The 13,083-nt window shown below is 41.7% G+C and overlaps 1 protein-coding gene across 7 annotated transcripts in view; it reads left to right on the plus strand.

The window, feature by feature from the left end:
• The window catches only part of LOC123755258 (putative neural-cadherin 2), an 872,905-nt gene that overhangs the window by 840,818 nt on the left and 19,004 nt on the right, over positions 1 to 13,083 (plus strand). For all 7 annotated transcript variants that reach the window (XR_011229174.1, XM_069327628.1, XM_069327634.1 and 4 more), the window contains 4 exons: positions 2,757 to 3,062; positions 6,635 to 6,735; positions 7,008 to 7,169; positions 8,337 to 8,528. Coding sequence is in view for 6 of the 7 variants with exons in the window: in XM_069327628.1 (XP_069183729.1) it covers positions 2,757 to 3,062; positions 6,635 to 6,735; positions 7,008 to 7,169; positions 8,337 to 8,528 (761 nt within the window). In the remaining variant the exon portion in view is untranslated. The remainder of the gene's footprint in view (positions 1 to 2,756; positions 3,063 to 6,634; positions 6,736 to 7,007; positions 7,170 to 8,336; positions 8,529 to 13,083) is intronic.

A 13,083-nucleotide genomic window follows, 5' to 3' on the forward strand; every position in this document is an offset into this window, starting at 1 on the left:
ATGGACACCAGTAAAGCAGGCGTCTTAAACTAATCGACGCAGGGAAGATCCGTAAGTGCCACTTAATTCTTGGTAATTGGTAAACATTAGTGTAGAGTACCGTATTGTCTGCCAGAAAGACTGCGTCCCACTTAGTTTTGTTGTGTGTGGTTAAACAACTAATTTCACCTGACCTGCTTGACCTAGTTTAATCTGGCCTAACCTAGATTTTTTGTGGGCTCACTACAGTCCCTGTTACTTGGAAATTTTGTTCGGTAAAAACAAATTTAGGAATTTTTAGGTGAAAACGTGATGCAATACGATGGACCTTGGTAACTTACGGTGAATACTTCACTGTGAAAAAATTAAGGTGATCGCTTTGAACGAACCGAAAGCGAATGTTGTCACGTAAATGAGAGAGAGACAGACAGACGGAGAAAGAAAAGGAGGGAGTGATTAAGAGAGTGAGAGCCCGTGTTCTTAGAAACTGGGTTGCTAATATCGTGAAATATGACTGAGGATCACGAATAAGAGATCCGTAAGAGACCGTGAACAGTCCAACAGAGCCGTCATGGGGAAAGTTACATGAGGCGAACTCATGATGAACGCCAAGAACAGAAAAGAACGCTCGCAAGCCACATCGGCGTTCTCGTTCGCTTTCCATACCTCGGTAGACAATTCGGAAGAACAAACATTTGTTAGTTATTAGGTTTACCGAAGTCGTATAACTGTGCAGAATATGTACGTAAGGGTTGTATTCACATGTCGTATATGTGATTTGTCAACCTTTTCCTGTTTTCACAGTTTTATCAACATCTATGTCGTGATTGATAAATAATCATTTGAAACGGTCTTGGTATACTGAAAAGTCATTAATGGGTGATAGGATTTTTTTTTCTCGGGTCTGCTGTGAAAAATATTTATGTAAACACAAGTTAAATAACACAAGCCATATATTTCTCTTTCAATATCTCTGTCTCTCTCCCTGTATCTCTCTCTATCTCTCTGTCTCTCTCTCTCTCTCTCTGTCTCTGTCTCTCTCTCTCATATACAGTTTCTGTTCTTTTCTCCTACCTTCTCCTTCCTTTTGTGCTATGTTGTCCTTTATTAGATATTTAAAGGTTACAAGATGTATAATTAGTCCATCTATCCATCCATGTATCTATCGTATCAAAACATCTCTCTAACCATCTAGTCATCTATCCATCCTTCTATATACTCATATGTCCATGCATCCTACTTTCCATCTATGTATCCATCCATCTATAAATCCATGCATCCATCTACATACTCATCAATTTATCCTTTTATCCGTCTATACATTCATCCATCTATATACTAGTCTAACTTTCCGTCTACATATCTATTAATCCATCTATTTATCTATGCATCCATTCATTTATCTATGCATCTATCCACCAATCTATATTTATCTATGCATCCATTTACCCATCTATCCATCAATCTAACCATCTCTCGTTCTATCTACTGTCTCTATCTGAATGTCTCTTATAAAAATATTAGTTTTCTACCATTGGTTTGTGAATGGTCCTCGGAGAGAGAAGTGTAGTGGTGCCAAATACCAAACAGGGGCTAGATTCACGAAGCAGTTACGCAAGCACTTACGAACCTGTCCATCTTTTCTCAATCTTTGGCGGCATTGTTTATAATTATTAAACAGTTAATGAGTTCCAAAGCACCAGGAGGCTGTTTATAGCAATAACAACAGTTGAGTGGTAAGTGTACATGCTTCTAAACTGTTTAATAAATGTAACCAAACCATCAAAGATTGAGGAAAGATGTAAACGTTCGTAAGTACTTGCGTAACTGCTTCGTGAATCTGGCCCCAGGATAGTTACCCAATTTATTCTTAAGAGATGAGCGTGGCAGGAGAAACCTATGAATCTCTGGGAGGATCGTCCGTTTTATGCGACTATGGACAAATTATGGATAGCAGGAATTTTTGGTTTATTTTCCCCTAGATTAGTAAATATTGGTGTATATTACGAAAAGAATTTTTGTTCAAATGTTTCTTTTTAACATATCTAGCTGTGTATCCGGCGGGCAGTGCCCAAAATCATCGTGGGGGGAGGAAGAGGTGGGGGGGTCTGAATGTGACCTCTGGCAGGCTGTTCCATTTTGCATTTGGGTCATCTCGACAATCCTATGTTCATCCCATACCCCAGACCATGTTCTCTGTAAACTTAGATGAAGCTTGGCCCAAGCGTTTGGCCTCCAACCTTGGACAGATAGACTGATAGACATGCTATCATACATATAATCCCGATAGATCTAAAGCGCACTGATTTTATTAAATTCTGACAACTACATTTTAAAAATGAGAATAAAGATCTCTAGATCTTTGCACTAATTGTTCAAATGTGAAAGTCAAACTTGCATAATAATAATTATTGAGGGCCAACATTTTCAATTCAAATGCATATTGTATTGTTAATTAGTCATTAATAATTCTTTGCATAAACATTTCACGATTGAAAATAGTTAATGAACTGATTAATAATCAATAAGCCGTATCTGAACATCTCTGATCTGACTGACAACATCAAACCTTTCACTATATATCGTCTAAAATGTTTATAATTTACTTTATGCACTACTTTCGGTCCAGGACGGACCGAAACGTCCTCGGTTCTTGTATTTTTATTATTTTTCAGATTTGTGGGTTGTGTGTATACTCTAATCATATATATCATATGATTTTGTTTTTATTTATATATTCATTGAAAATATTGACCTTCAGATATGTCCTTTTCCAGTTGGTGGAGATGATTGTTGACCTATGTGCTGGGGGCACCCTCGATGCCTCCCCGCTTCCCTCCACCAGACCCGCCCACAACCGCTCAGACACGCCCACGCCGCCCCCGCCCACGCCTCCGAACCCCCAGACGTGCAGGGGTACAGCCAGACTCCCAGACGGGGCCCACCTGCTGAATACCCCGCATCCCCTTCAGGTGGGAGGCTTGGCCCACCCGGCTCCCTCCCACACCGCGTACGGCTGGCCAGCTCCTCTGCTTCCCAAACCGTTTCTCGGGTGCGTGAGGAACCTCAGAATTAATGGAGAGGTGAGTAGTCTGAACCATATACTCGGCATCTTCAAGAACAAATTAAATGATTGAATATGCAATGATCCGGTCGAAACGACTTGGCCCACACTTATGAAGTGTGAAACGACCCTTTTCGAGCAGTGACGACTACATAAGGTGTCCAGGACGGACCGAAACGTCGACACTCATTTATTTCAGTCCAGTTTTATTGCAATATTAACAGTTACGATGTCATTTTTATTAAAATCTGTGTGTTACAGTTCCATATGTGTTTATTGGCAGGTCGATAGGAATTGTTGGCTAGTTAGTTAGACAACTAATTAAGGCGGTATTGCTATGGTTCTTGTTGCAAGATGGGAGAGGTCGAAAGTCCTCGGAAGATTTTAATTGTGGGGTGCCTTTTTTTTTCTTCGTGAAATTATCTATAGCTGCTAGGAAACCATATTTTAACGCGAAAATGCCTTATTTTATATATAAACAAACACAAATTAGCCTTTAACAACCGCCTTTACCTCTTTTTCTAACACACACACACACACACACACACACAGGCTGGGTGGCTGAGCGGGCAGTATTCTAGACTCGTGAACCCAAGAACCGGGGTTCGATCCCCGCACCCGGTGGGTACAGATGGGCAGAGTTCCTTTAACCCTGATGTCCCTGTCACCTAGCAGAAAATAGGTACCTGGAAGTTAGACAGCTGCTACGGGCTGCTTCCTGTGTGTGTGTGTGTGTGTGTGTGTGTGTGTGTGTGTGTGTGTGTGTACTCACCTATACTCACCTATATGTGCTTGCAGGATCGAGCATTGACTCTTGGATCCCGCCTTTCGAGCATCGGTTGTTTACAGCAATGACTCCTGTCCCATTTCCCTATCATACCTGGTTTTAAAATTATGAATAGTATTTGCTTCCACAACCTGTTCCTGAAGTGCATTCCATTTCCCCACTACTCTCACGCTAAAAGAAAACTTCCTTACATCTCTGTGACTCATCTGAGTTTCAAGCTTCCATCCATGTCCTCTCGTTCTGTTACTATTCCGTGTGAACATTTCGTCTATGTCCACTCTGTCAATTCCTCTGAGTATCTTATACGTTCCTATCATGTCCCCCCTCTCCCTTCTTCTTTCTAGTGTCGTAAGGCACAGTTCCCTCAGGCGCTCTTCATACCCCATCCCTCGTAGCTCTGGGACGAGTCTTGTTGCAAACCTCTGAACCTTTTCCAGTTTCATTATATGCTTCTTCAGATGGGGACTCCATGATGAGGCGGCATACTCTAAGACTGGCCTTACGTAGGCAGTGTAAAGCGCCCTAAATGCCTCCTTACTTAGGTTTCTGAATGATGTTCTAACTTTTGCCAGTGTAGAGTACGCTGCTGTCGTTATCCTATTAATATGTGCCTCAGGAGATAGATTAGGTGTTACGTCCACCCCCAGGTCTCTTTCACGCGTCGTTACAGGTAGGCTGTTCCCCTTCATTGTGTACTGTCCCTTTGGTCTCCTATCTCCTAGTCCCATTTCCATAACTTTACATTTGCTCGTGTTGAATTCTAGTAGCCATTTCTCTGACCATCTCTGCAATCTGTTCAGGTCCTCTTGGAGGATCCTGCAATCCTCATCTGTCACAACTCTTCTCATCAACTTTGCATCATCCGCAAACATCGACATGTAGGACTCTACGCCTGTAAACATGTCGTTAACATATACAAGAAATAGAATTGGTCCCAGCACCGATCCTTGTGGTACTCCACTTGTTACTGTTCGCCAGTCCGACTTCTCGCCCCTTACCGTAACTCTTTGGCTCCTTCCTGTTAGGTAGTTCCTTATCCATTCTAGGACCTTTCCCCCCACCCCCGCCTGCCTCTCGAGCTTGAACAGCAGTCTCATGTGCGGTACTGTATCAAAGGCTTTTTGGCAGTCCAGAAATATGCAGTCTGCCCAACCATCTCTGTCCTGTCTTATCCTCGTTATTTTATCATAGAATTCCAGAAGGTTTGTTAGGCACGATTTCCCTGTCCAGAACCCATGTTGATGTTTGTTCACAAACCTAATGTTCTCCAGGTGTGCAACCAGTCGTAGCCTAATTATTCTTTCCAGTATTTTACAGGGGATGCTTGTCAGTGATACAGGTCTGTAGTTAAGTGCCTCCTCCCTATCTCCTTTCTTGAAGATCGGCACGACATTTGCCTTCTTCCAGCAACTGGGCAATTCTCCTGACATAAGTGACTCATTAAAGATCATTGCCAGAGGCACGCTGAGGGCCTGTGCTGCTTCTTTTAGTATCCACGGTGATACTTTGTCTGGTCCAACTGCTTTAGTTGCATCTAGAGTTGTCAACTGTTTCATTACCTCCTCTGCTGTCACCTCTATATCTGATAGTCTTTCATCTAGGGTAACCCCTTCCAACAATGGGAGCTGCTCAGGCTCGGTAGTGAACACTCCATGGAAACTGGCATTCAGTGCCTCGCAGATTTCCTTGTCACTTTCAGTATATGCCCCCTCTGTCTTCCCCTATATGTATCCCCTATCAGTATATGCCCCCTCTGTGTGTGTGTGTGTGTGTGTGTGTGTGTGTGTGTGTGTGGAGGAAAAAAAAGTAACAGTTAATTGATTGACAGTTGAGAGGCGGGCCGAAAGGACAGAGCTGAACCCCCGCAAGCACAACTAGGTAAATTACAACTAGGTGAAACACACACACACACACACACACACACGCAAAGGTGCTAGAAAACTCTTAGAAAATTATCTATTGCAAAAAGTCAAGGATGGTTGGAAAAAGTTAAGTGAAAAGGTGGTGGAGGCCAAAACCGTCAGTAGTTTCAAACTGTTATATGAGAGAATACTGGGAAGACGGGACACCACGAGAGTAGCTCTCATCCTCTAACTACAATTGGGTAATTCCACACAGACACAATCATTCCACTTGACTGTTAATTTCTTGTAGATCCAATTGAATATTTTAATAAATTATTATGCTATCCCTGTTAGGTGTTGTAATTAGTTGACTACTGTCTACCATCTGATTATCAGTATCATCGGTTAATCCAGCAGTGCCCTGATTCATCAAGCATTGACGAAACCTGTACATCTCTTCTTAATCAAAGAGGTTTTCTTTACGGTGATTAAACAGTTTGAGCTTGGAAATTTCACAACTCAAGGTGATAATTATTATTATTAACAACATCTTAGCGCTTTGAAGCTCGTAAACTGATGAATAAGTGTAAACAAAGGTAAGATGCTTGAGGTAAGATGTAAATGTTTCGTAAGTGTTTGCGTTAAATGCTAGATGAATAGTAACCCTGATATCACTGCTAAATTATGACCCAACACTGCTGAATACCACCCCTCTATTGGCCAGGCGGACTGTGCTGTACGCCTCATTGACCTATTGAACTGTGATGGTTCCCCTGTAGACTATCACAGTTTATTCGGCCTGTTAACCCATCTGATGTTTTGTAAACCATCTTTGGAACAGCCTGTCTAGAATCTTTATTTACTGCCAGATGACTTCTTTTATGCCACTGGTTGACATAGCTGACTGTTGTGTGCCGCTTGTTGACCGAAATGATTGCTTCGAAATTGTCCCTCCGCCAGCTGGTGGACCTGGGACGGGAGGTTCTTCACCAGAGGAGCTCCCCGGGATGTCCGGCAGTGGACTGTGTCTCTAACGGCCTTGTCTGCGGCGTCCACGGCAGGTAAGCGTGCCACGGGGTGTTTGGAAGTGCCACGGGGTGTTTGGAAGTGCCACGGGGGTGTGTGGAAGTGCCACGGGGTGTATGGGAGTGCCACGGGGTGTGTGGGAGTGCCACGGGGTGTGTGGGAGTGCCAAGAAGCGTGTGGGAGTGCCACGGGGCGGGTGAATAACTTTTGTTTTTATTCCTTTCATTTTGGGTGTTTTTTCTTTTTAGTTTGGATTCAGTGTTCCATCACTGGTAATTCCCCCCTTTCTCCCCCCGCCACCATGTAGGTGCCAAGGGTCACCAGGCACTCTGAGGTGCGAGTGCCAGCCAGGGTGGGCGGGGCCAGGGTGTGGCACGCCCTCCACGCCCACGACCTTCCTCCTCAACAGCTACGTGAAGCTGGCGCTCTCCTTCACACCTCTTGCCTACACCACCACCGTCCATCTCAGGTCAGTGTCGGGATGCTGCTGCTGGCTGGATGCTCCACACCCGGGTACGCACGTTTGTACGTGTATGTATGTGTATTTACGTGCGTTTACCTTGTGTGTACTTTATGTACGTAAAAGGGGGGATAGAAATAGCCTAAGGTACTCTATCCCTTTGAGATGTATTTCTTTCTTGTCTCAATAAACATACTTTAACTTGAATGTACGAAATTGCTTTGTGTGTACTTTATGTACGTAATTACCTTAGGTATACTTTATGCGCGTAATTACCTTAGGTGTACTTTATGTACGTAATTACCTTAGGTATACTTTATGCGCGTAATTACCTTAGGTGTACTTTATGTACGTAATTACCTTGTGTGTTATTTATGCACGTAATTACCTTACGTGTACTTTATGTACATTAATTACCTCATGTAATCACCTTGCGTAATTACCTAATTACCTTACGCACGTATATACACATACCCAAAGGTATGTATATATACATAAGGTTACGTATGTGTGTACCTTACCCAAAAATTACTTAATTTGCAATTTCAAGTAAATTAGTAACTTATAAAAGTTTTTTTTTTAATTAGATATTCACTGATCATACAGATTTGGACTTAATCTAGACAGAGGTGAAAGTTTTTTAAATTTTAGATATTCTTCAATTTATATCTTATATTTATACTAGCGATAATTTTTCGTTTATCGTTTAACAAATCGTTTAACAACCAGTTGCCCATTTATTGCTAGGTGAACAGAGGTTACAGTTAAGGATTGGCGCCTAGTCAATCCTCTCCGGCTAGGATACGAACCCAGGCAATTCGCTTGCGAAGCGCGGAGCAAGTGGGTTAAATATGTTAAATGCATAATTCTAAACATAATTAGCAACTCCCCCTACTGCGCCACGGAGACTGCTAATTATGTATTTAACAACTTGATGACAGATTAATGGGTTAATTAAGGGATAAATTTGAGACAGGCGTGTGCATAAATAAATTATCATAGACGTATTAGACGGCATTTCAAAGTTTTAACTGAGGATCCCCGTACATTTAGCCACTCTGTCGCTCACTGAGGACTTCTCTATCGATCCCAGCATCATACTTTCCGTCTATTATCCATCTATGTATCCATCCGTCTATGCATCTGTCCATCCATCTATCTTTTCCATCTGCCAAGGTTTCGAACATGGAAACGAGACGGGGAACTGGTGGTGCTGTGGTCGCAACACGGACGGGACCGTCTGGCGGTGCAGCTGGTGCGAGGCCAGCTGTGTCTCGTGCTCCGTCTGCACCCGGAGCCTCCCAAGGCCCTCTGTCTAACCAGAGCCCAGCTGACAGATGGCTCCTGGCACTCTGTGGCAGCCGCCAGGTAAGGTCACCCCCACACGCCCACTTTAACTGTCACCAACTGTAGGTAGTTTTGTTTTTCTCCTGGTTGTGTTTAGACTTCTCGACTTTGGATTTATGCACTTCTCGATTTTAGAATTTCGACTTCATATCTTGACCTTAACTTTATATTATGACTTCCCAATGTTTACGTTTTTCTTCTCAGCTGATGATGCTGACCTCTCAACATAGTATAACGTATGTAGGTTAGGTTAGGTTAGGTTAGGTTAGGTTAGGTTAGCTTAGCATTTTAAAAGCACCGAATCACCTTCTGTGGTTGAGTGTTCAATAAACCCTTGAACTATATGTTTAACACTTCTCTAACCCTGTCCATGGAGGACAGAAGAAAATGTATATATGCTGGTTAGCATTGTAAATGTGTGGCCACGTCTGTGGTAGAAAATAATAAAAAAAAAAATAAATAAATAAAAAAAAAAAACAAAAAAAAAACATAGTATAACAATTGAGAAGCATTGATTATCGTTCCGGCAATCAGGACTTCCCTTTACTGAATCAAGGTTTTGTTTAGATATAAAATAAAGCTTTGTCTCCTTTAATCTGTTTATGGATCATCAGTCTCCCTAGAGCATCCTATAGGATACTTATTAGTGACTCTGTTAGGTACTTTACTTTCTCACGTCTTCCTCTTTTGGAAATGAAACGATATTGACCGTTTTCCGCTCTTCTGGCAGTTTGCCCACTGTGATTATATGAAAATATTGTTTCAAGGTGTATACACAGTGCTTCAGTGCATTCTTTCAGTATCCTTGGGGATTTCTGGTCCTGACGTATGGCTTTGGTGTTATCAAGACCCTCTATTTTCCTTTGTATTACGGATGTGCAGACGAGGAGTCACAATAACGTTGCTGAAATATGTTGATCAAACCACACACTAGAAAGTGAAGGGACAACAACGTTTCGGTCCGTCCTGGACCATTCTCAAGTCGATTGTGAATGGTCCAGGACGGAGCAAAACGTCGTCGTCCCTTCACTTTTTAGTGTGTGGTGTGGTCAACATATTACGGATGTCGTTTGTATTTTATTCAATCTTGCATTGGCTAATGCTTGTGTGTGTGTGTGTGTGTGTGTGTGTGTGTGTGTGTGTGTGTGTGTGTGTGTGTGTGTGTGTGTGTGTGTGTGTGTGTGTGTGTGTGTGTGTGTACTCGCCTAATTGTGCTTGCAGGATCAAGCATCTGCTCTTAAGCCCTAACTTTTGACCATAAAGAGTTCAATGCAGACGCCTTTTCACTTTCTTAACTTATCATTATGGTAAGGAAAAACTTGGAAAGGAAAACTTGGCGTGTACTTGGTAAGGAAAAACTAGTTGTTGCTGCTCCTCAGAGTGAACAAAAACAATAACAGCTTTACTTGTTACTTAGACAGCTTTAGTTTATTCAGCAAAATTATTGGAAACATTTCTTACAATGAAAAACGAAAATGAGATTAGTTTGAAGACACACTTCGGTAAGTCACGCACAAGGTCGGAATTTCTTCCTAGTATATTACAATTGCACGGTTGCTGGACGTATATCGACACACGCGCCACATTCGCCTGTCAATGAAGTGGTTGAAATTCTTACGTAATCTTATGTTGTATCAATTGTTCATCTGACTTGATTCCTCTTGGGAACGACTCGAGACCTTAAGAATTGTCCTTGAGGATAAAATTTATAATCACGGGTAATCAGGAATGCACAATTTCAACCCGTCTTCTCGCCTAATACTATGCATTTTTTACGTAATAGACCAATCCGTTAACAGTGGGTCGTATTAGTAAAAACTAAAGACCTGAAATATTGACGCTTTATATGCACGAGGCTTGTTAAAGCGGCAGCCTCCCCCTCTCCGACCCCTACCCCCACCCCCCTCCAAGGCTAATTCCTAAATTTTAACGAGTTGTCTGTTAACGAAAAGTTTCGTTCATATAAATTAATATTATAAATTCTATGTATAGTTAGGCATAGTTTAGGTGAGATATTTAAGTTCTGTTTGTAAATATGTTCATTTGAAGTACGTTTGTGACGCATTTACGGAGTTCAAACAGAGAGCGTCAACGAAGCTCTGTTCGAGAAATGTTCTAGCGTCATCAGTTAAGTCGTGAATAAACCAATTTTAATACATAAACATCGGGTTTGGCGGCTGGATTAACGAGCATCTGGCCTTTGTTGATGAGGAGGGGCTGTTTTTCTCTGTAAATGTGTACCCAGGTACTTTAATGTTGAATTTTGAACCATCTTTCCTCTCTTAAATGTATCCCAGGACTATAGTATAATGAAACAATCTTGCCACAGAATGCTGGACCAGGATTTGATGAACATTTACACCTCGCTTACGAAGCCTATATATCTTTCCTCGGGGTTGGCGGCTTTGCTTACAATTACTCAACAGTTTGAGTTGCAAAGCACTGCGAAGTTATAACAGTAAAAATCTTCGGTTTTTATTTTTGAAGATGTACAGGTTTCGGAAGTGCAAGCATGCTTGATGACTAGAGGCTCTTCTTGCTTGTCAGCACCTCCGCTGACAGGTGAGAATAAACAAAGTAAGCGATAAATCCGACTGGTCATGAGTGGATTTGTTTGTCGTGAGTGGATTCCAATACTGGTATGCCGCCCGTTCTCATAAACAAAAGCCAAAGTCCATTCCATCCACCCGCCAAACCCCCTGTTTATGAATGAAAAACGGTTTACACACGACTCACAACTGATGACGTTCGAACACTTCCGGAACAAGTGCTTCGCTGACGATTTTTGTTCAAATCACAACGCTATAAATGCTTCACCCACGTACTACAAATACAAATAATCGCCAACAGACCCTAAACACCTAACCTAACCTAACCTATGCCTATATATGCACAATATGCTAATATATTATAATATTAATTTATACTTGAGAAAATTCCCGTTTTGAATGAACAGCATATTAAAATTTATGAATGAGTCTGTGGGGTCGACCGCTGGATGTAATGGACTTGAGTCGAGGACGGGTTGTTTCCTTTCCTATCACTTAGTGCATCTGGTCACCTTGTGCTTGAGGGATGATAAATGGTGAACCCTTTCGTTAGCATACTGTTCATCTGAGGCAATTAAATCCCAGCAGCGTCTGGGTATGAACAATCCGGCGGGTTTTTGTCCCATTGGCTGTCGAAGCTGCTGCTTTGGTGGAATCGTCGTTCACAGTAATGACGTTGTTCAACAAACTCTCCCATTTGCAACAAAATTTAAATTATTTGTACTCGTTATTTGACTTACATTATTTTTTTTTCACTTTCGTGTTCCATGTTAAGACTTGTTCTGTGCGCCATGAACATACATTATGGCTTTAAAAGTTTGCAAAATGTTTTCAACTTGATCTCATTTTCACACTAAAACATTTATTTCTTGATTTGCTTGCTGCATTTGCACAGCAATGTTCATTTCAACGAGCCACTGGTCATGAGGAGAGATTGTAAATGGGGGAGTGGCAGGTCGCTTGTGAGTGATGGTATAGTTATGAGGTTTGCTCGGTGGGGTTTCTCTCTCTCTGGTTCATTATATCTTTATTGCAAGTCGCTAAACCATCCACGGACTCATTTCCCTCAACTGACACTCATTTCCACGGGTGAACGGCCATTAGAGCACTCATTTCCCCCAGGTGAACTACCACTGAAGTGGCTTCACTCATTTTTTGTTTTCTCTCATCTGGAATGGGGTGAGTGGGCGGTCATAGTGTTAAGTTGGTCTGTCAGTTCGTGGGTTGGGACATTCGTGGGTTTGTGGGTCCGTGAGAATGTGGGTTATGTAGGCTGTGGGTCTGTGCTCCTTCGTGAGTCTTGGGAGTTCGTGAGTCTTCAGAGTTCGTGGTTATCTAACAGAACTTGCCAGGTTTTGCAGGATCGAGCTTTAGTTCCCGAGCCCCGCCTATCCGACTACTAACTGCTTAAGACATCGACTCTATACTCGTATTTTTGTTTTAACTTTACATCACGATAGCCCCTATTTCACCGTCTTGTTCCTTGCTCTGCCCTTATAACATTCCCCCTCATTACAATTTTCCTCCTCGTCTATAACTTTTATTTCCTATTTACCGGGTAGCTCCTCTTCCAATTTAGCTCTTTAGAAATTATTGATCCTGTCACCTGTAGAGGAGCCTCTTGCGTAGGTCTTTGGACATATTTCCTTCACAATCTGCATAGATTGTTAAAATCTTTGTTAGAAGATTTCAATAGTGTTGAGGTGTGATTTTTTGTTCTTCTTCCCCCTGAAATCGTGTTGATGCTTCTGTTATGTGCTTTGTTCTGTCTTGCACTATGAATGGTTTTTAAGAAGTTTATGTATTTTTAAGGATTTTTAAAAAATTAAGGGTTTCTATAGAATTTGTTTGGAATTCTTAAGGATTTAAAGAAGTTTTACAAATTTTTAAAGTTTTTATGGCATTGTTAATGGATTTGATGACATAGTAGGGACTTGATGAAGAATTCTAAGAAATAGGCTTTATTTCATACTCTGCTAGAATTAGAAATTAAAAGATGTATCAGAACGGAGGAAAACTTATTACAA

This window comes from Procambarus clarkii, chromosome 20, assembly GCF_040958095.1.
Source record: "Procambarus clarkii isolate CNS0578487 chromosome 20, FALCON_Pclarkii_2.0, whole genome shotgun sequence".
Lineage (NCBI taxonomy): Eukaryota > Metazoa > Arthropoda > Malacostraca > Decapoda > Cambaridae > Procambarus > Procambarus clarkii.